We start from the raw sequence: 20,706 nt of genomic DNA, 5'->3' as shown, positions 1-20,706 counted from the left end.
GGAGAGTGAGTTACTCTTCGGAGGGTCAGTGCAGACTTGTTGGGCCGAAGGGCCTGTTTCCACACTGTAGGGAATCTAATCTATCCAACCTTTCTTCATCGTTAAAATCCCTCATACAACGCAACTTTCTGATAAATCTCTCCTGTACCCACTCCAAAGCCTCCACATCCTTCTGGTAGTGTGGTGACCAGAACTATACACAATATTCTAAGTGAGGCCTTATTAAAATTCTATGAAGCTGCAGCATAATTTGTCTATCTTTATCTTCAACGCTCCTTCCATTCAAGGCAAGCATGCCATAGGCCTTTTTAATATCTTATCCACCTGTGCTGCCACCTTCAGTGATCTGTGGACCGGCACACCCAGATCCCTCCGAATATCAAAATGCCATTCACTGTATCATTCCCAAAATGCATCACCTCACATTTGTCTGGATTAAACTCCCCCTGTCATTTATCTGCACATGCCACTAGTCTGCACCGGGCCAGACCATGCTGGCTTCACCTCGGGCCTCTCGAGATATGGAATCATCTCGAGGCCAAACGGCCGCAATGAGGCCATGCCAGGTCACTGAGAGACCACCACACCAGGCCAGGCACACTGAGGTCCAGTGTCCGAGTACACACTGAGGCCATACCAGGTCACTGAGAGACCGCAATACTGGGCCCGCTGCAATGAGGCCCAGTGTCCGAGTACACACTGAGGCCATGCCAGGTCACTGAGAAACCACCATACTGGGCCGGGCGCGATGAGGTACAGTGTCGAGTACACACTGAGGCCATGCCAGGTCACTGAGAGACCACCATACTGGGCCGGGCGCGATGAGGTACAGTGTCGAGTACACACTGAGGCCACGCCAGGTCACTGAGAGACCGCAATACTGGGCCGGCTGCAATGAGGCCCAGTGTCCGAGTACACACTGAGGCCATACCAGGTCACTGAGAGACCACCATACTGGGCCGGGCACGATGAGGCCCAGTGCCCGAGTACACACTGAGGCCATACCAGGTCACTGAGAGACCGCAATACTGGGCCGGGCACGATGAGGCCCAGTGTCCGAGTACACACTAAGGCCACGCCAGGTCACTGAGAGACCACCATACTGGGCCGGGCACGATGAGGCCCAGTGCCCGAGTACACACTGAGGCCATACCAGGTCACTGAGAGACCGCAATACTGGGCCGGGCACGATGAGGCCCAGTGTCCGAGTACACACTGAGGCCATACCAGGTCACTGAGAGACCACCATACTGGGCCGGGCACGATGAGGCACAGTGCCCGAGTACACACTGAGGCCATACCAGGTCACTGAGAGACCGCAATACTGGGCCGGGCACGATGAGGCCCAGTGTCCGAGTACACACTAAGGCCACGCCAGGTCACTGAGAGACCGCCATACTGGGCCAGACGCGATGAGGTCCAGTGTCCGAGTACACACTGAGGCCATGCCAGGTCACTGAGAGACCACCATACTGGGCCGGGCACACTGAGGCCCAGTGTCCGAGTACACATTGAGGCCATACCAGGTCACTGAAAGACCACCATACTGGGCCGGGCACGATGAGGCCCAGTGTCCGAGTACACACTGAGGCCATGCCAGGTCACTGAAAGACCACCATACTGGGCCGGGCACGATGAGGCCCAGTGTCCAAGTACACACTGAGGCCATGCCAGGTCACTGAGAGACCGTCATACTGGGCCGGGCACACTGAGGCCCAGTGTCCGAGTACACACTGAGGCCATGCCAGGTCACTGAAAGACCACCATACTGGGCCGGGCACACTGAGGCCCAGTGTCCGAGTACACACTGAGGCCATACCAGGTCACTGAGAGACCGTCATACTGGGCCGGGCGCGATGAGGCCCAGTGTCCGAGTACACACTGAGGCCATGCCAGGTCACTGAAAGACCACCATACTGGGCCGGGCACGATGAGGTCCAGTGTCCGAGTACACATTGAGGCCATGCCAGGTCACTGAAACACCGTCATACTGGGCCGGGCACGATGAGGTCCAGTGTCCGAGTACACACTGAGGCCATACTAGGTCACTGAGAGACCGTCATACTGGGCCGGGCACGATGAGGTCCAGTGTCCGAGTACACATTGAGGCTATGCCAGGTCACTGAAAGACCACCATACTGGGCAGGGCACGATGAGGCCCAATGCCCGAGTACACACTGAGGCCATGGCAGGTCACTGAGAGACCACCATACTGGGCCGGGTGCAATGAGGCCCAGTGCCCGAGTACACACTGAGGCCATACCAGGTCACTGAGAGACCGCAATACTGGGCCGGGCACGATGAGGCCCAGTGTCCGAGTACACACTGAGGCCATGCCAAGTCACTGAAAGACCACCATACTGGGCCGGGCACGATGAGGCCCAGTGTCCAAGTACACACTGAGGCCATGCCAGGTCACTGAGAGACCGTCATACTGGGCCGGGCACACTGAGGCCCAGTGTCCGAGTACACACTGAGGCCATGCCAGGTCACTGAAAGACCACCATACTGGGTCGGGCACACTGAGGCCCAGTGTCCGAGTACACACTGAGGCCATACCAGGTCACTGAGAGACCGTCATACTGGGCCGGGCGCGATGAGGCCCAGTGTCCGAGTACACACTGAGGCCATGCCAGGTCACTGAAAGACCACCATACTGGGCCGGGCACGATGAGGTCCAGTGTCCGAGTACACATTGAGGCTATGCCAGGTCACTGAAACACCGTCATACTGGGCCGGGCACGATGAGGTCCAGTGTCCGAGTACACACTGAGGCCATACCAGGTCACTGAGAGACCGTCATACTGGGCCGGGCACGATGAGGTCCAGTGTCCGAGTACACATTGAGGCTATGCCAGGTCACTGAAAGACCACCATACTGGGCAGGGCACGATGAGGCCCAGTGCCCGAGTACACACTGAGGCCATGGCAGGTCACTGAGAGACCACCATACTGGGCCGGGTGCAATGAGGCCCAGTGTCCAAGTACACACTGAGGCCATACCAGGTCACTGAGAGACCACCATACTGGGCCGGGCGCGATGAGGCCCAGTGTCCGAGTACACACTGAGGCCATGGCAGGTCACTGAGAGACCACCATACTGGGCCAGGCACACTGAGGCCCAGTGTCCGAGTACACACTGAGGCCATGGCAGGTCACTGAGAGACCACCATACTGGGCCAGGCACACTGAGGCCCAGTGTCCGAGTACACACTGAGGCCATGCCAGGTCACTGAGAGACCGTCATACTGGGCAGGGCACGATGAGGCCCAGTGTCCGAGTACACACTGAGGCTATGGCAGGTCACTGAGAGACCGCCATACTGGGCCGGGCACACTGAGGCCCAGTGTCCGAGTACACACTGAGGCCATGCCAGGTCACTGAGAGACCGCCATACTGGGCCGGGCACGATGAGGCCCAGTGTCCGAGTACACACTGAGGCCATACCAGGTCACTGAGAGACCGCCATACAGGGCCGGGCACACTGAGGCCCAGTGTCCGAGTACACATTGAGGCCATGCCAGGTCACTGAAAGACCACCATACTGGGCAGGGCACGATGAGGCCCAGTGCCCGAGTACACACTGAGGCCATGCCAGGTCACTGAGAGACCACCATACTGGGCCGGGCCCACTGAGGCCCAGTGTCCGAGTACACACTGAGGACATGCCAGGTCACTGAAAGACCACCACACCAGGCCGGGCGCGATGAGGCCCAGTATCCGAGAACACACTGAGGCCATGGCAGGTCACTGAGAGACCGCCATACTGGGCCAGGCCCACTGAGGCCCAGTGTCCGAGTACACACTGAGGCCATGCCAGGTCACTGAGAGACCACCATACTGGGCCGGGCGCGATGAGGCCCAGTGTCCGAGTACACACTGAGGCCATGCCAGGTCAGTGAGAGACCACCATAGTGGGCCGGGAGATAGCCACACTGGGGCCACACTGAGGCCACGCCAGGTCACTGAGAGACCGCCATACTGGGCCGGGAGATAGCCACACTGGGGCCACACTGAGGCCATGCCAGGTCACTGAGAGACCGCCATACTGGGCCGGGAGATAGCCACACTGGGGCCACACTGAGGCCATGCCAGGTCACTGAGAGACCGCCATACTGGGCTGGGAGACACCCACACTTGGTCTGCACTGAGGCCACGCCAGGTCACTGAGAGACCGCCACACCAGCTGGGAGATAGCCACACTGGGGCCACACTGAGGCCATGCCAGGTCACTGAGAGACCGCCATACTGGGCCGGGAGATAGCCACACTGGGGCCACACTGAGGCCACGCCAGGTCACTGAGAAACCGCCATACTGGGCCGGGAGATAGCCACACTGGGACCACACTGAGGCCATGCCAGGTCACTGAGAGACCGCCATACTGGGCCGGGAGATAGCCACACTGGGGCCACACGGAGGCCATGCCAGGTCACTGAGAGACCGCCATACTGGGCTGGGAGACACCCACACTTGGTCTGCACTGAGGCCACGCCAGGTCACTGAGAGACCGCCATAGTGGGCCGGGAGATAGCCACACTGGGGCCACACTGAGGCCATGCCAGGTCACTGAGAGACCGCCATACTGGGCCGGGAGATAGCCACACTGGGGCCACACTGAGGCCATGCCAGGTCACTGAGAAACCGCCATACTGGGCCGGGAGACACCCACACTGGGGCCACACTGAGGCCATGCCAGGTCACTGAGAGACCGCCATACTGGGCTGGGAGACACCCACACTTGGTCTGCACTGAGGCCACGCCAGGTCACTGAGAGACCGCCATAGTGGGCCGGGAGATAGCCACACTGGGGCCACACTGAGGCCATGCCAGGTCACTGAGAGACCGCCATACTGGGCCGGGAGATAGCCACACTGGGGCCACACTGAGGCCATGCCAGGTCACTGAGAAACCGCCATACTGGGCCGGGAGACACCCACACTTGGTCTGCACTGAGGCCACGCCAGGTCACTGAGAGACCGCCATAGTGGGCCGGGAGATAGCCACACTGGGGCCACACTGAGGCCATGCCAGGTCACTGAGAGACCGCCATACTGGGCCGGGAGATAGCCACACTGGGGCCACACTGAGGCCATGCCAGGTCACTGAGAAACCGCCATACTGGGCCGGGAGACACCCACACTGGGTCTGCACTGAGGCCACGCCAGGTCACTGAGAGACCACCATACTGGGCCGGGAGACACCCACACTGGGGCCACACTGAGGCCACGCCAGGTCACTGAGAGACCGCCATACTGGGCCGGGAGATAGCCACACTGGGGCCACACTGAGGCCACGCCAGGTCACTGAGAAACCGCCATACTGGGCTGGGAGATAGCTACACTGGGGCCACACTGAGGCCATGCCAGGTCACTGAGAGACCACCATACTGGGCCGGGAGACACCCACACTTGGTCTGCACTGAGGCCACGCCAGGTCACTGAGAAACCGCCATACTGGGCCGGGAGACACCCACACTGGGTCTGCACTGAGGCCACGTCAGGTCACTGAGAAACCGCCATACTGGGCTGGGAGATAGCCACACTGGGGCCACACTGAGGCCATGCCAGGTCACTGAGAGACCGCCATACTGGGCCGGGAGACACCCACACTGGGGCCACACTGAGGCCATGCCAGGTCACTGAGAAACCGCCATACTGGGCCGGGAGACACCCACACTGGGTCTGCACTGAGGCCACGTCAGGTCACTGAGAAACCGCCATACTGGGCTGGGAGATAGCCACACTGGGACCACACTGAGGCCACGCCAGGTCACTGAGAGACCGCCATACTGGGCCGGGAGATAGCCACACTGGGGCCACACTGAGGCCACGCCAGGTCACTGAGAGACCGCCATACTGGGCTGGGAGATAGCCACACTGGGACCACACTGAGGCCACGCCAGGTCACTGAGAGACCGCCATACTGGGCTGGGAGATAGCCACACTGGGACCACACTGAGGCCACGCCAGGTCACTGAGAGACCACCATAGTGGGCCGGGAGATAGCCACACTAGGGCCACACTGAGGCCATGCCAGGTCACTGAGAGACCGCCATACTGGGCTGGGAGATAGCCACACTGGGACCACACTGAGGCCCAGTGTCTGAGTACACACTGAGACCAGGTGTTCAAGGCATCACTGAGAGAAAGAAGAAAAATAAATGCAAAAGAGAAGAAAAGGAAGAAAGAAGCGAAGAAACAGATGGAGTAGGCGAGCTCCAGTGGAGGAATCCTCCTCTGCCACCATCTTACTGAGTTGGTGAAGTAGCACTGTCATTTCACCAGGGCACTGGGTATAGGAGATCTGGGACCAAGGAGGACTCACTATTTGTGGACACCATGAATGATGGGAACAGCCCGGCCTTCCTCATGGCAATGATGGAAAACAACACCAACAAGGCAGGCTGTGAAGAGGGAACTAGAGAGGAGAAGAAAGATAGAGAAACAAAAGAAAAAAGGAAATAGATTTAACACCACTGTAATCACACCATTTGGTAGGTGTAATTTGTCACTTAGTAATTTTTGTGGTTTTATTCATGAAACTGTATATCAGGCACAACCCCAACATATTGGCCCCACTGAGTTATCCTGGTATTCAGCTACTTATCTTGATTCTTTCATGGAATATGATATCACTATCAAGACCTGCATTAATTGCCCATTTGTAATAGCCTTTAAACTGCCAGGATCATTTCGGAGGGCAGTAAATATTCAACCACATTGCTGTGAGTCTGGAGTCACATAGATATAGCACAGAAACAGACCCTTCACTCTAACCAGTTCATGCTGACCATAATCCCAAACTAAACTAGTCCCACCTGCCTGCTCCTGGCCCATATCCCTCCAAACCTTTCCTAATATGAACTTATGCAAGTGTCTTTTAAACATTATAATAGTACTTTCATCTATCACTTCCTCTGGAAGTTCATTCCACACACAAATCACCTTCTGTGTAAAAGATTTGCTACTCTTGTCTTTTTAAAATCTTTCTCCTCTCACCTTAAAAGAGCAGCCAGACCAGCTGAGGGCAGCAGATTCCCGTCACATAGAGTCATCGAGATGTACATCATGGAAATATACCCTTCGGTCCAACCCGTCCATGCCGACCAGATATCCCAACTCAATCTCGTCCCATCTGCCAGCACCCGGCCCATATCCCTCCAAACCCTTATTATTCATATACCCATCCAGATGCCTTTTAAATGTTGTAATTGTACCAGCCTCCACCACTTCCTCTGGCAGCTCATTCCATACACGTACCACCCTCTGTGTGAAAACGTTGCCCCTTAGGTCTCTTTTATATCTTTCCCCTCTCACCATAAACCTATGCCCTCTAGTTCTGGACTCCCCGACCCCAGGGAAAAGGCTTTGTCTATTTATCCTATCCATGCCCCTCATAATTTTGTAAACCTCTATAAGGTCACCCCTCAGCCTCCGACGCTCCAGGGAAAACAGCCCCAGCCTGTTCAGCCTCTCCCTGTAGCTCAAATCCTCCAACCCTGGCAACATCCTCGTAAATCTTTTCTGAACCCTTTCAAGTTTACAACATCTTTCCGATAGGAGGGAGACCAGAACTGCACGCAATATTCCAACAGTGGCCTAACCAATGTCCTGCACAGCCGCAACATGACCTCCCAACTCCTGTACTCAATACTCTGACCAATAAAGGAAAGCATACCAAACGCCTTCTTCACTATCCTATCTACCTGCGACTCCACTTTCAAGGAGCTATGAACCTGCACTCCAAGGTCACTTTGTTCAGCAACACTCCCTAGGACCTTACCATTAAATGTATAAGTCCTGCTAAGATTTACTTTCCCAAAATGCAGCACCTCGCATTTATCTGAATTAAACTCCATCTGCCACTTCTCAGCCCATTGGCCCATCTGGTCCAGATCCTGTTGTAATCTGAGGTAACCCTCTTCGCTGTCCACTACACCTCCAATTTTGGTGCCATCTGCAAACGTACTAACTGTACCTCTTATGCTCGCATTGAAATCATTTATGTAAATGACCAAAAGTAGAGGGCCCAGCATCGATCCTGTTGGCACTCCACTGGTCACAGGCCTCCAGTCTGAAAAACAACCCTCCGCCACCACCCTCTGTCTTATACCTTTGAGCCAGTTCTGTATCCAAATGGCTAGTTCTCCCTGTATTCCATGAGATCTAACCTTGCTAACCAGTCTCCCATGGGGAGCCTTGTCGAATGTCTTACTGAAGTCCATATTGATCACATCTACTGCTCTGCCCTCTTCAATCTTTTTTGTTACTTCTTCAAGAAACTCAATCAAGTTTGTGAGACAAGATTTCCCACACACAAAGCCATGTTGACTATCCCGAATCAGTCCTTGCCTTTCCAAATACATGTACATCCTGTCCCTCAGGATTCCCTCCAACAACTTGCCCATCACCGAGGTCAGGCTCACCGGTCTATAGTTCCCTGGCTTGTCTTTACCGCCCTTCTTAAACAGTGATTAGATTAGATTAGATTAGATTACTTACAGTGTGGAAACAGGCCCTTCGGCCCAACAAGTCCACACCGCCCCGCCGAAGCGCAACCCACCCATACCCCTACATTTAACCCATTACCTAACACTACGGGCAATTTAGCATGGCCAATTCACCTGACCTGCACATCTTTGGACTGTGGGAGGAAACTGGAGCTCCCGGAGGAAACCCACGCAGACACGGGGAGAATGTGCAAACTCCACACAGTCAGTCGCCTGAGTCGGGAATTGAACCCGGGTCTCTGGCGCTGTGAGGCAGCAGTCCTAACCACTGTGCCACCGTGCCACCCAGTGGCACCACGTTTGCCAACCTTCAGTCTTCCGGCACCTCACCTGTAACTATCGATGATACAAATATCTCAGCAAGAGGCCCAGCAATCACTTCTCTAGCTTCCCACAGAGTTTTCGGGTACACCTGGGGATTTATCCACCTTTAACCGTTTCAAGACATCCAGCACTTCCCCCTCTGTAATATGGACATTTTGCAAGATGTCACCATCTAATTCCCTACAGTCTATATTTTCCATATCCTTTTCCATAGTAAATACTGATGCAAAATATTCATTTAGTATCTCCCCTATTTTCTGTGGCTCCACACAAAGGCCGCCTTGCTGATCTTTGAGGGGCACTCTCTGCTCATTCCTGAAGAAGGGCCTGTGCCCGAAACGTCGAATCTCCTGTTCCCTGGATGCTGCCTGACCTGCTGTGCTGTCCCAGCAATAAAGTTTCAACTTTGATCTCCAGCATCTGCAGACCTCACTTTCTCCTCGGGGCCTATTCTCTTCCTGGTTACCCTTTTGTCCATAATATATTTGTAAAAACCTTTGGATTCTCCTTAATTCTATTTGCCAAAGCTATCTCATGTCCCCATTTTGCTCTCTTGATTTCCCTCTTAAGTATATTCCTAACGCCTTTATACTCTAAGGATTCACTCGATCTATCCTGTCTATACCTAACATATGCTTCCTTCTTTTTCTTAACCAAACCCTCAATTTCTTTAGTCATCCAGCATTCCCCATACCTACCAGCCTTCCCTTTCACCCTGACAGGAATATACTTTCTCTGGATTCTTGTTATCTCATTTCTGAAGGCTTCCCATTTTCCAGCCGTCCCTTTACCTGCGAACATTGAAAGGGCATTGGTGAACCAAATCGGCTTTGACCACAGGGAGAAGGTGGGGACTGCAGATGACGGAGATCAGAGTTGCGAGAGTGGTGCTGGAAAAGCACAGCAGGTCAGGCAGCATCCGAGGAGCAGAAGAGTGGACGTTTCGGGCATATGCCCATTCCTGATGAAGGGCTTATGCCTGAAACGCTGATTCTCCTGCTCCTCGGACTTTTACCACAATCAACGAAAGCATTCTAGTCACTTCTCACATTCGATTCCAGGTGTATTATTTGAATGTAAATTTTACCAGCTATCATGGTGGGATTTGAATCCATAGCACCAGATCATTATCTTTGGTCTCTGGATGACTTATGCAATGAGAGAACCATCATGCCCTCATCAATCCTGAGCTCGCACATGGGCCATTATTGCCTTGATCCCAATCTTATTGCCGATATTATACAAGCACCGACTCGAGGGGGGTTTGTGAACTCACATGTCGAAATTTACATTGAGTTTGCCTCGGTCATCGAGATTGCGGACCATCAGAGGTCTCTCCAGGCGCTTCATGCATTCCCGGTCTACATTGACTGTCCACTCTGTGAAGACTTTGCGCACAAATTCATCCAGGCTCTGCTGCAGTGTCTGGTAGACCACCATCGTCTCTTCACCCAATCCAATTTTGGGCAGGAATGTAGCTTGGGCCAGGATCTATACATTTTCAGACAGAGGTTAAGAAGGCTTTCCCCACCCCCACCCCCACCCTCACCCCAATCCCCCCTCCACTGTAGAGGGAGCTGGAATTGACCCTTGTGGCTAAAGGGATCAAGGGGTAAGGAGAGAGGGCGGGAGTGAGATACTGAGATTGCATGATCAGCCATAACCATATTGAATGGCGGTACAGGCTCGATGGGCTGAATGGCCTATTCCTGCACCTCTTTTCGATGCTGCTATATTAATGCTACAGATCAAATGTTGTACCGCCCAATAAAGACACACAAAAAATGTCACTTATCTGCTATCGTCTAGCAGTATACCCTACGCAAGGTGATAGGACATGGAGAGCAGGAGTACAGCATTTGGCCTATTGAGCCTGTTGCCATTCGCCGTGGCTGATCATCCTGCTCTACATCATTTGTCCCCTCTATGCCCATGCCCATGTGAAATGTAAAGCCTCCCACTGCCCACAGCTGTCTTGGGCTGGTCAGTGGCCTGCTATAGGAGGCTGTGTGGGACCATGTCAGAGTCTCACTGTTGAAAGCATTCTGATCAACGATGTCAAGGTTTCTTGCAGTACACTGGATACATCTGATTCGAGAGTGTGTTGCTGGAAAAGCACAGCAGGTCAGGCAGCATCCAAGGAGCAGGAGAGTCAACTTTGCTGACATAAGCCCTTCGTCAGAACTGAGGCTCATGGGCTGGGGTCTGAGAAATAAATGAGATTTTCCTGCTCCTCAGATGCTGACTGACCTGCCTTGCTTTTCCAGCGCCTCTGAACTCCAGCATCTGCAGTCCTCACTTTCTCCTGGATACATCTGATACCTAGCAAGGAGGCATAAGCGTGGGAGACTGCGGAGGAGGTGGTGGTGGGAATTCTGCTAAAATGTAATTAGCTACTCACACTTTGCTTCGATGATGTAAGAGACATGCTGTTCAAACTCTTCATCCTGCACTTACCAAGGCAGCTGCAAAACGTGCCCATGTTCAAAGACAGCAACAATTTATACTTCATCAGAAAATGATGCTGATTTGTTTGGCAAGTTGACTCCAATTATATGTTATGCCAAAGTGAGCACTGCACATGCTGGAGATCAGATTCAAGATTAGAGTGGTGCTGGAAAAGCACAGCAGGTCAGGCAGCATCGGAGGAGCAGGAGAATTGACATTTCGGGCAAAAGCCCTTCATCAGGAAAGCCCTTCATCATCCTGATGAAGGGCTTTTTGCCCGAAACGTCAATTTTCCTGCTCCTCGAATGCTGCCTGACCTGCTGTGCTTTTCCAGCACCACTCTAATCTTGACTCCAATTATATGTTGCGTTTAGCAATCACAAAGGAGTCAAATTGTGAGTCCAACTGATAAATTATGCTAACAATCAATCTAAGATTCAGAGCTGGGAATGCAGCAGTCAGGTATGATATATTGATTGACTTTTGGAAATGTGCTACTTGCCTCCATTGATCTATCGATGCGACGCCGAAGAGAGCGTGCCCAGTGAGCCTGGCCAGCGTAACGTGGCATCTGTGGGGCAAGATGCATGGCCTTCCTGTTCAGGTCTTTGTTCACCAGCGACAGCTCATCATTGAACAGTATGTAGACTTCCACAGTCTTCTTATCAATGGTCCGCTTGATGGTCTGTGAGGAATACAACGGTCTGAATGTTACAGTGAGTCAGTGTCAGGCACAGACGTTCTGCTGAGAAGGCCAAACCCCTAGCTTATGTCTGCACAGGAAGAGGGAATGAAATCCTTCCCCAGCCCCTGCCATCACCCTGCAGTCCCCAAAAAACGTGTATGCTTGATAACAACGATATCACCTTGGGTAAGTATCAAGGAGCAGGAAGGCACTTTGCTGTGTTAGATATCGTTATGTCCCCACATAAAGTCACATTCCTGAAGATCGCTGCAGTAAGTGGAAAGACTTGGAATGAAGCATCGATTCCCAGGGATCAATGTTCAGGCTGGAGAGAGGTTCAGTAGAATCTTCCTTATTGGGAAGGGGAAATGGCCCCCAGCAGTATCATTAAGCTGCAAGGTTGGGCATGTGCTCAGCCACTCTGATGCAGTTGGAACTGGCACAGCAATCACAGCAGTGACTTTCAGATCTGGAAGATGTTGCCATGGAGGTGTGTGTGTGGAGCCCTGGTGGCACCTCAGGTCCATATGATGGCTACAGTTAAAAATCCCACATCACCAGGTTCTAGTCCAACACATCTATTTGGAAGCACTAGCTTTCAGAGCGCTTCATCAGGCAGCTCGTAGGGCAGGATCATAGGGCACAGAATTTATACTCGAAGGTCAAAGTGTCATGCAATGATGCGATGGATTGAACAAACCAAGATTGCAGTTAAGGCTTTAATCACTGAGAATGGGGATGCAGGGTTTGATTGATTAATATGCAAATCCCAGAACTTCTTTCAAGTCACAGTGCCGAGATAACTTTCAGTTTTATTTTAAAATAGGTGACATCTCAGCTCAGACAATGCTCTAAAGGTGTGAGGTTACTCTGTCTGTATCCCACCCTTGAGTCAGACTGGTTCTATTTCCAAAGTAGGAATTTATAAAATGTCACATGGATTAACATTGTAGACACTGCCTACAGACACTGTCTGCTTTTGGAACAAATGGGTCAGTGGGGGAGGAGATGAAGGTGATAGGTCAGGGAGGAGAGGGTGGACTGGATAGCTGGAAAAGGAGCTAGGCAGGTCGGACAAGTCCGGACAAGTCAAGTCCGGACAAGTCAAGGGGACAGTTTTGCTGGAGGTTAGAAACTAGGATGAGGTGGGGGAAGGGGAAATGAGGAAGCTGTTGAAGTCCACATTGATGCCCTGGGGTTGAAGTGTTCCGAGGCGGAAGATGAGGCGTTCTTCTTCCATGCATCTGGTGGTGAGGGAGCGGCGGTGGAGGAGGCCCAGCACCTCCATATCCTCGGCAGAGTGGGAGGGGGAGTTGAAATGTTGAGCCACGGGGCGGTTTGGTTGATTGGTGCGGGTGTCTCGGAGATGTTCCCTAAAGCGCTCTGCTAGGAGGCGCCCAGTCTCCCCAATGTAGAGGAGACCGCATCGGGAGCAACGGATACAATAAATGATATGAGTGGATGTGCAGGTAAAACTTTGATGGATGTGGAAGGCCCCTTTAGGGCCTTGGATGGAGTTGAGGAAGGAGGTGTGGGCGCAGGTTTTACAGTTCCTGCGGTGGCAGGGGAAAGTGCCAGGATGGGAGGGTGGGTCGTAGGGGGGCGTGGACCTGACCAGGTACTCACGGAGGGAACGGTCTTTGCGGAAGGCGGAGAGATTAGATTTTAGATTACATTAGATTAGATTAGATTACATTACAGTGTGGAAACAGGCCCTTTGGCCCAACAAGTCCACACCGCCCCGCCGAAGCGCAACCCACCCATACCCCTACATTTACCCCTTACCTAACACTACGGGCAATTTAGCATGGCCAATTCACCTGACCTGCACATCTTTGGACTGTGGGAGGAAACCGGAGCACCCGGAGGAAACCCACGCAGACACGGGGAGAATGTGCAAACTCCACACAGTCAGTCGCCTGAGGTGGGAATTGAACCCGGGTCTCTGGCGCTGTGAGGCAGCAGTGCTAACCACTGTGCCACCGTGCCGCCCACAAAGGGGTGGGGAGGGAAATATATCCCTGGTGGTGGGGTCTGTTTGGAGGTGGCGGAAATGTCGGCGGATGATTTGGTTTATGCGAAGGTTGGTAGGGTGGAAGGTGAGCACCAGGGGCGTTCTGTCCTTGTTGCGGTTGGAGGGGTTGGGTCTGAGGGCGGAGGTGCGGGATGTGGACGAGATGCGTTGGAGGGCATCTTAAACCACGTGGGAAGGGAAATTGCGGTCTCTAAAGAAGGAGGCCATCTGGTGTGTTCTATGGTGGAACTGGTCCTCCTGGGAGCAGATACGGCGGAGGCGGAGGAATTGGGAATACGGGATGGCATTTTTGCAAGAGGTAGGGTGGGAAGAAGTGTAATCCAGGTAGCTGTGGGAGTCGGTGGGTTTGTAAAAAATATCAGTGTCAAGTCGGTCGTCACTGATGGAGATGGAGAGGTCCAGGAAGGGGAGGGAGGTGTCAGAGATGGTCCAGGTAAATTTAAGGTCAGGGTGGAATGTGTTGGTGAAGTTGATGAATTGCTCAACCTCCTCGCGGGAGCACGAGGTGGCGCCAATGCAGTCATCAATGTAGCGGAGGAAGAGGTGGGGAGTGGTGCCGGTGTAATTACGGAAGATCAACTGCTCTACGTAGCCAACAAAGAGACAGGCATAGCTGGGGCCCATACGTGTGCCCATGGCTACCCCTTTGGTCTGGAGGAAGTGGGAGGATTCAAAGGAGAAATTGTTAAGGGTGAGGACCAGTTCAGCCAAACGAATGAGAGTGTCGGTGGAAGCGTACTGTTGGGAACATCTGGAGAGGAAAAAAATGGAGGGCTTGGAGTCCCTGGTCATGGCGGATGGAGGTGTAGAGGGATTGGATATCCATGGTGAAGATGAGGCGTTGGGGGCCGGGGAAACGAAAGTCTAGGAGGAGGTGGAGGGCGTGGGCGGTGTCTCGAATGTATGTGGGGAGTTCCTGGACTGGGGGGATAGGACAGTGTCGAGGTAGGTAGAGATGAGTTCAGTGGAGCAGGAGCATGCTGAGACAATGGGTCGGCCAGGGTGGTCAGGCTTGTGGATCTTGGGAAGGAGGTAGAACCGGGCAGTGCGGGGTTCCCGGACTATGAGGTTGGAAGCTGTGGGTGGGAGATCTCCTGAGGTGATGAGGTTTTGTATGGTCTGGGAGATGATGGTTTGGTGATGGGGGGTGGGGTCATGGTCAAGGGGGCGGTAGGAAGAGGTGTCCTCGAGTTGGCGTTTGGCTTCAGCGATGTAGAGGTCAGTGCGCCAGACTACCACTGCGCCCCCTTTGTCCGCTGGCTTGATGGTGAGGTCAGGATTGGAGCAGAGGGATTGGAGGGCTGCGCGTTGTGAGGGTGAGAGGTTGGAGTGGGGGAGGGGGGTGGATGCAGTGAATTGGAGGTGGGCGAAGGGGTCCTCGGAAGGTGGGCGGGAGTCCTGATTGTGAAAGTAAGCTCGGAGGCGGAGGCGACGGAAGAATTGTTCGATGTCACGGCGAGTATTAAATTTATTGATGCGTGGACGGAGGGGGACGAAGGTGAGTCCTTTGCTGAGGACTGATTGTTCGTCGTCAGTGAGGGGGAGGTCTGGAGGGATGGTGAAAACTCGGCAGGGCTGGGAGCTGGGAGCTGGTGTGGGTGTAGAGCTGGGAGTGGGGTCGGAGCCAGTACCTGGAGTGGGTGTGATGGTGGGGGGAATGGGGGTAGAGTCATGAGCAGGGGTAGTGTTCCCCTCGGGGTTCTGGGGGTGGGGATAGTGACAGTGGGGTCTGTGGGGGGCATGTCAGCAGAATGCAGGTGAGTGGCGCTGGTGGGGGCGGAAGTGGTGTCAGACACGGCAGTAGGGGTGGCGGAAGTCACTGAGCGTGAATGGGGGTGGTGTGGGTGAAAGGCGGGGTTGTGGGGGAATGGCGGGGGTGCGGATGAATGGCAGTGGTGTGGATGAATGGTGATGGTGTGGGTGAATGGCGGGGGTGCGGGTGAATGGTGGTGGTGTGAGAGAATGGCGGTGGTGCGGGTGAATGGTGCTGGTGCGGGTGAATGGCGGGATTGCGGGTGAATGGCAGTGGTGTGGGTGAATGGTGGTGGTGTGGGTGAATGGTGGTTGTGTGTGTGAATGGCGGTGGTGCGGGTGAATGGTGCTGGTGCGGGTGAATGGTGGTAGTGCGGGTGAATGGCGGTGGTGTGGGTGAATGGTGGTGGTGTGGGTGAATGGCGGGGGTGTGGGTGAATGGCGGTTGTGTGTGTGAATGGCGGTGGTATGGGTGAATGGTGCTGGTGCGGGTGAATGGTGGTAGTGCGGGTGAATGGCGGTGGTGCGGGTGAATGGCGGTGGTGTGAGTGAATGGCGAGGGTGTCTGTGAATGGCAGGGGGTGTGTGTGAATGGCGGTGGTGTGGGTGAATGGCGGGGATGCGGGTGAATGGCGGGGGTGTGGGTGAATGGCGGGGGTGTGGGTGAATGGTGGTGGTGTGGGTGAATGGCGGGGGTGTGGGTGAATGGCGGTTGTGTGTGTGAATGGCGGGGGTGTGGGTGAATGGTGGTGGTGTGGGTGAATGGCGGGGGTGTGGGTGAATGGCGGTTGTGTGTGTGAATGGCGGTGGTATGGGTGAATGGTGCTGGTGCGGGTGAATGGTGGTAGTGCGGGTGAATGGCGGTGGTGTGAGTGAATGGCGAGGGTGTCTGTGAATGGCAGGGGGTGTGTGTGAATGGCGGGGGTGTGTGTGAATGGCGGGGGTGTGGGTGAATGGCGGGGGTGTGTGTGAATGGCGGGGATGCGGGTGAATGGCGGGGGTGCGGGTGAATGGCGGGGGTGTGTGTGAATGGCGGGGGTGTGTGTGAATGGCGGGGGTGTGTGTGAATGGCGGGGGTGCGGGTGAAAGGCGGGGATGCGGGTGAATGGCGGGGATGCGGTTGAATAGCGGGGGTGTGTGTGAATGGCGGGGGTGTGTGTGAATGGCGGGGGTGTGTGTGAATGGCGGGGGTGTGGGTGAATGTCGGGGGTGCGGGTGAATGGCGGGGGTGTGTGTGAATGGCGGGGGTGTGTGTGAATGGCGGGGGTGTGGGTGAATGGCGGGGGTGTGTGTGAATGGCGGGGATGCGGGTGAATTGCGGGGGTGTGGGTGAATGGCGGGGACGCGGGTGAATGGCGGGGATGCGGGTGAATGGCGGGGATGCGGGTGAATGGCGGGGGTGTGTGTGAATGGCGGGGATGCGGGTGAATAGCGGGGGTGTGTGTGAATGGCGGGGGTGTGGGTGAATGGCGGGGGTGTGGGTGAATGGCGGGGATGCGGGTGAATGGCGGGGATGCGGGTGAATGGCGGGGATGCGGGTGAATGGCGGGGGTGTGGGTGAATGGCGGGGATGCGGGTGAATAGCGGGGGTGTGTGTGAATGGCGGGGGTGTGTGTGAATGGCGGGGGTGTGTGTGAATGGCGGGGGTGTGTGTGAATGGCGGGGGTGTGGGTGAATGGCGGGGGTGTGGGTGAATGGCGGGGATGCGGGTGAATAGCGGGGGTGTGTGTGAATGGCGGGGATGCGGGTGAATAGCGGGGGTGTGTGTGAATGGCGGGGGTGTGTGTGAATGGCGGGGGTGTGTGTGAATGGCGGGGGTGTGTGTGAATGGCGGGGATGCGGGTGAATAGCGGGGGTGTGTGTGAATGGCGGGGGTGTGTGTGAATGGCGGGGATGCGGGTGAATAGCGGGGGTGTGTGTGAATGGCGGGGGTGTGGGTGAATGGCGGGGGTGTGTGTGAAAGGCGGGGATGCGGGTGAAAGGCGGGGATGCGGGTGAATGGCAGGAATGCGGGTTAATGGTGGGGGTGTGTGTGAATGGCGGCAGTGTGTGTGAATGGCGGGGATGCGGGTGAATGGCGGGGACGCAGATGAATGGCGGGTGGGTGTGTGAATGGCGGGGGTGCGGGTGAATGGCGGGGACGCAGATGAATGGCGGGTGGGTGTGTGAATGGCGGGGGTGCGGGTGAATGGCGGGGGTGCGGGTGAATGGCGGGGACGCAGATGAATGGCGGGTGGGTGTGTGAATGGCGGGGGTGCGGGTGAATGGCGGGGACGCAGATGAATGGCGGGTGGGTGTGTGAATGGCGGGGGTGCGGGTGAATGGCGGGGGTGTGTGTGAAAGGCGGGGATGCGGGTGAAAGGCGGGGATGCGGGTGAATGGCAGGAATGCGGGTTAATGGTGGGGGTGTGTGTGAATGGCGGCAGTGTGTGTGAATGGCGGGGATGCGGGTGAATGGCGGGGACGCAGATGAATGGCGGGTGGGTGTGTGAATGGCGGGGGTGCGGGTGAATGGCGGGGACGCAGATGAATGGCGGGTGGGTGTGTGAATGGCGGGGGTGCGGGTGAATGGCGGGGGTGCGGGTGAATGGCGGGGACGCAGATGAATGGCGGGTGGGTGTGTGAATGGTGGGGGTGCGGGTGAATGGCGGGGACGCAGATGAATGGCGGGTGGGTGTGTGAATGGCGGGGGTGCGGGTGAATGGCGGGGGTGCGGGTGAATGGCGGGGGTGTGGGTGAATGGCGGGGATGCGGGTGAATGGCGGGGGGGTGTGTGAATGGCGGGGGTGTGTGTGAATGGCGGGGGTGCGGGTGAATGGCGGGGGTGTGTGTGAAGGGGGGGTGTGTGTGAATGGCGGGGGTGTGTGTGAATGGCGGGGGTGCGGGTGAATGGCGGGGGTGTGGGTGAATGGCGGGGATGCGGGTGAATGGCGGGGGTGTGTGTGAATGGCGGGGGTGTGTGTGAATGGCGGGGGTGTGTGTGAATGGCGGGGGTGTGGGTGAATGGCGGGGGTGTGTGTGAATGGCGGGGATGCGGGTGAATGGCGGGGTTGTGTGTGAATGGCGGGGATGCGGGTGAATGGCGGGGGTGCGGGTGAATGGCGGGGGTGTGTGTGAATGGCGGGGGTGTGTGTGAATGGCGGGGATGCGGGTGAATGGCGGGGGTGTGTGTGAATGGCGGGGATGGGGGTGAATGGCGGGGGTGTGTGTGAATGGCGGGGGTGTGTGTGAATGGCGGGGGTGCGGGTGAATGGCGGGGGTGTGTGAATGGCGGGGGTGCGGGTGAATGGCGGGGGTGTGGGTGAATGGCGGGGGTGTGTGTGAATGGCGGGGATGCGGGTGAATGGCGGGGGTGTGTGTGAATGGCGGGGGTGCGGGTGAATGGCGGGGATGCGGGTGAATGGCGGGGGTGTGGGTGAATGGCGGGGGTGTGTGTGAATGGCGGGGGTGCGGGTGAATGGCGGGGATGCGGGTGAATGGCGGGGGTGTGGGTGAATGGCGGGGATGCGGGTGAATGGCGGGGATGCGGGTGAATGGCGGGGATGCGGGTGAATGGCGGGGGTCTGGGTGAATGGCGGGGGTGTGGGTGAATGGCGGGGATGCGGGTGAATGGCGGGGATGCGGGTGAATGGCGGGGATGCGGGTGAATGGCGGGGGTCTGGGTGAATGGCGGGGGTGTGGGTGAATGGCGGGGGTGTGTGTGAATGGCGGGGGTGCGGGTGAATGGCGGGGATGCGGGTGAATGGCGGGGGTGCGGGTGAATGGCGGGGGTGTGGGTGAATGGCGGGGATGCGGGTGAATGGCGGGGGTGTGTGTGAATGGCGGGGGTGTGGGTGAATGGCGGGGGTGTGTGTGAATGGCGGGGGTGCGGGTGAATGGCGGGGGTGTGTGTGAATGGCGGGGGTGTGGGTGAATGGCGGGGGTGTGTGTGAATGGCGGGGGTGCGGGTGAATGGCGGGGGTGCGGGTGAATGGCGGGGGTGTGGGTGAATGGCGGGGGTGTGTGTGAATGGCGGGGATGCGGGTGAATGGCGGGGATGTGGGTGAATGGCGGGGGTGTGGGTGAATGGCGGGGGTGCGGGTGAATGGCGGGGATGTGTGTGAATGGCGGGGGTGTATGTGAATGGCGGGGGTGTGTGTGAATGGCGCGGGTGCGGGTGAATGACGGGGGTGCGGGTGAATGGCGGGGGTGTGGGTGAATGGCGGGGGTGTATGTGAATGGCGGGGGTGTGTGTGAATGGCGGGGGTGCGGGTGAATGGCGGGGGTGCGGGTGAATGGCGGGGGTGCGGGTGAATGGCGGGGGTGCGGGTGAATGGCGGGGGTGCGGGTGAATGGCGGGGGTGTGGGTGAATGGCGTGGGTGCGGGTGAATGGCGGGGGTGTGTGTGAATGGCGGGGGTGTGTGTGAATGGCGCGGGTGCGGGTGAATGACGGGGGTGCGGGTGAATGGCGGGGATGCGGGTGAATGGCGGGGGTGTGTGTGAATGGCGGGGATGCGGGTGAATGGCGGGGGTCTGGGTGAATGGCGGGGGTCTGGGTGAATGGCGGGGGTGTGGGTGAATGGCGGGGGTGTGTGTGAATGGCGGGGGTGCGGGTGAATGGCGGGGGTGCGGGTGAATGGCGGGGGTGTGGGTGAATGGCGGGGATGCGGGTGAATGACGGGGGTGCGGGTGAATGGCGGGGATGCGGGTGAATGGCGGGGGTCTGGGTGAATGGCGGGGGTGTGGGTGAATGGCGGGGGTGTGGGTGAATGGCGGGGGTCTGGGTGAATGGCGGGGATGCGGGTGAATGACGGGGGTGCGGGTGAATGGCGGGGGTGTGTGTGAATGGCGGGGGTCTGGGTGAATGGCGGGGGTGTGGGTGAATGGCGGGGGTGTGTGTGAATGGCGGGGGTGCGGGTGAATGGCGGGGGTGCGGGTGAATGGCGGGGGTGTGTGTGAATGGCGGGGATGC

General features: G+C 56.6%; 1 protein-coding gene across 1 annotated transcript in view; it reads right to left on the bottom strand.

The window, feature by feature from the left end:
• Window positions 1-20,706, bottom strand: part of dnah2 (dynein, axonemal, heavy chain 2) — a 380,569-nt gene that overhangs the window by 288,068 nt on the left and 71,795 nt on the right. The window contains exons 13-14 of the mRNA XM_087982834.1: window positions 11,785-11,967; window positions 10,111-10,325 (exon numbers count right to left, since the gene is read on the bottom strand). Of these exons, the coding sequence (XP_087838960.1) occupies window positions 10,111-10,325; window positions 11,785-11,967 (398 nt within the window). The remainder of the gene's footprint in view (window positions 1-10,110; window positions 10,326-11,784; window positions 11,968-20,706) is intronic.

Source organism: Chiloscyllium plagiosum, unplaced genomic scaffold, assembly GCF_037043375.1.
Source record: "Chiloscyllium plagiosum isolate Xiang-an unplaced genomic scaffold, Cpla_swu_hap1 HiC_scaffold_44, whole genome shotgun sequence".
In the NCBI taxonomy this organism is placed as follows: domain Eukaryota; kingdom Metazoa; phylum Chordata; class Chondrichthyes; order Orectolobiformes; family Hemiscylliidae; genus Chiloscyllium; species Chiloscyllium plagiosum.
The sequence above is the reverse complement of the archived record's forward strand: the minus strand, read 5'-3'. Positions and strand labels throughout refer to the sequence as shown.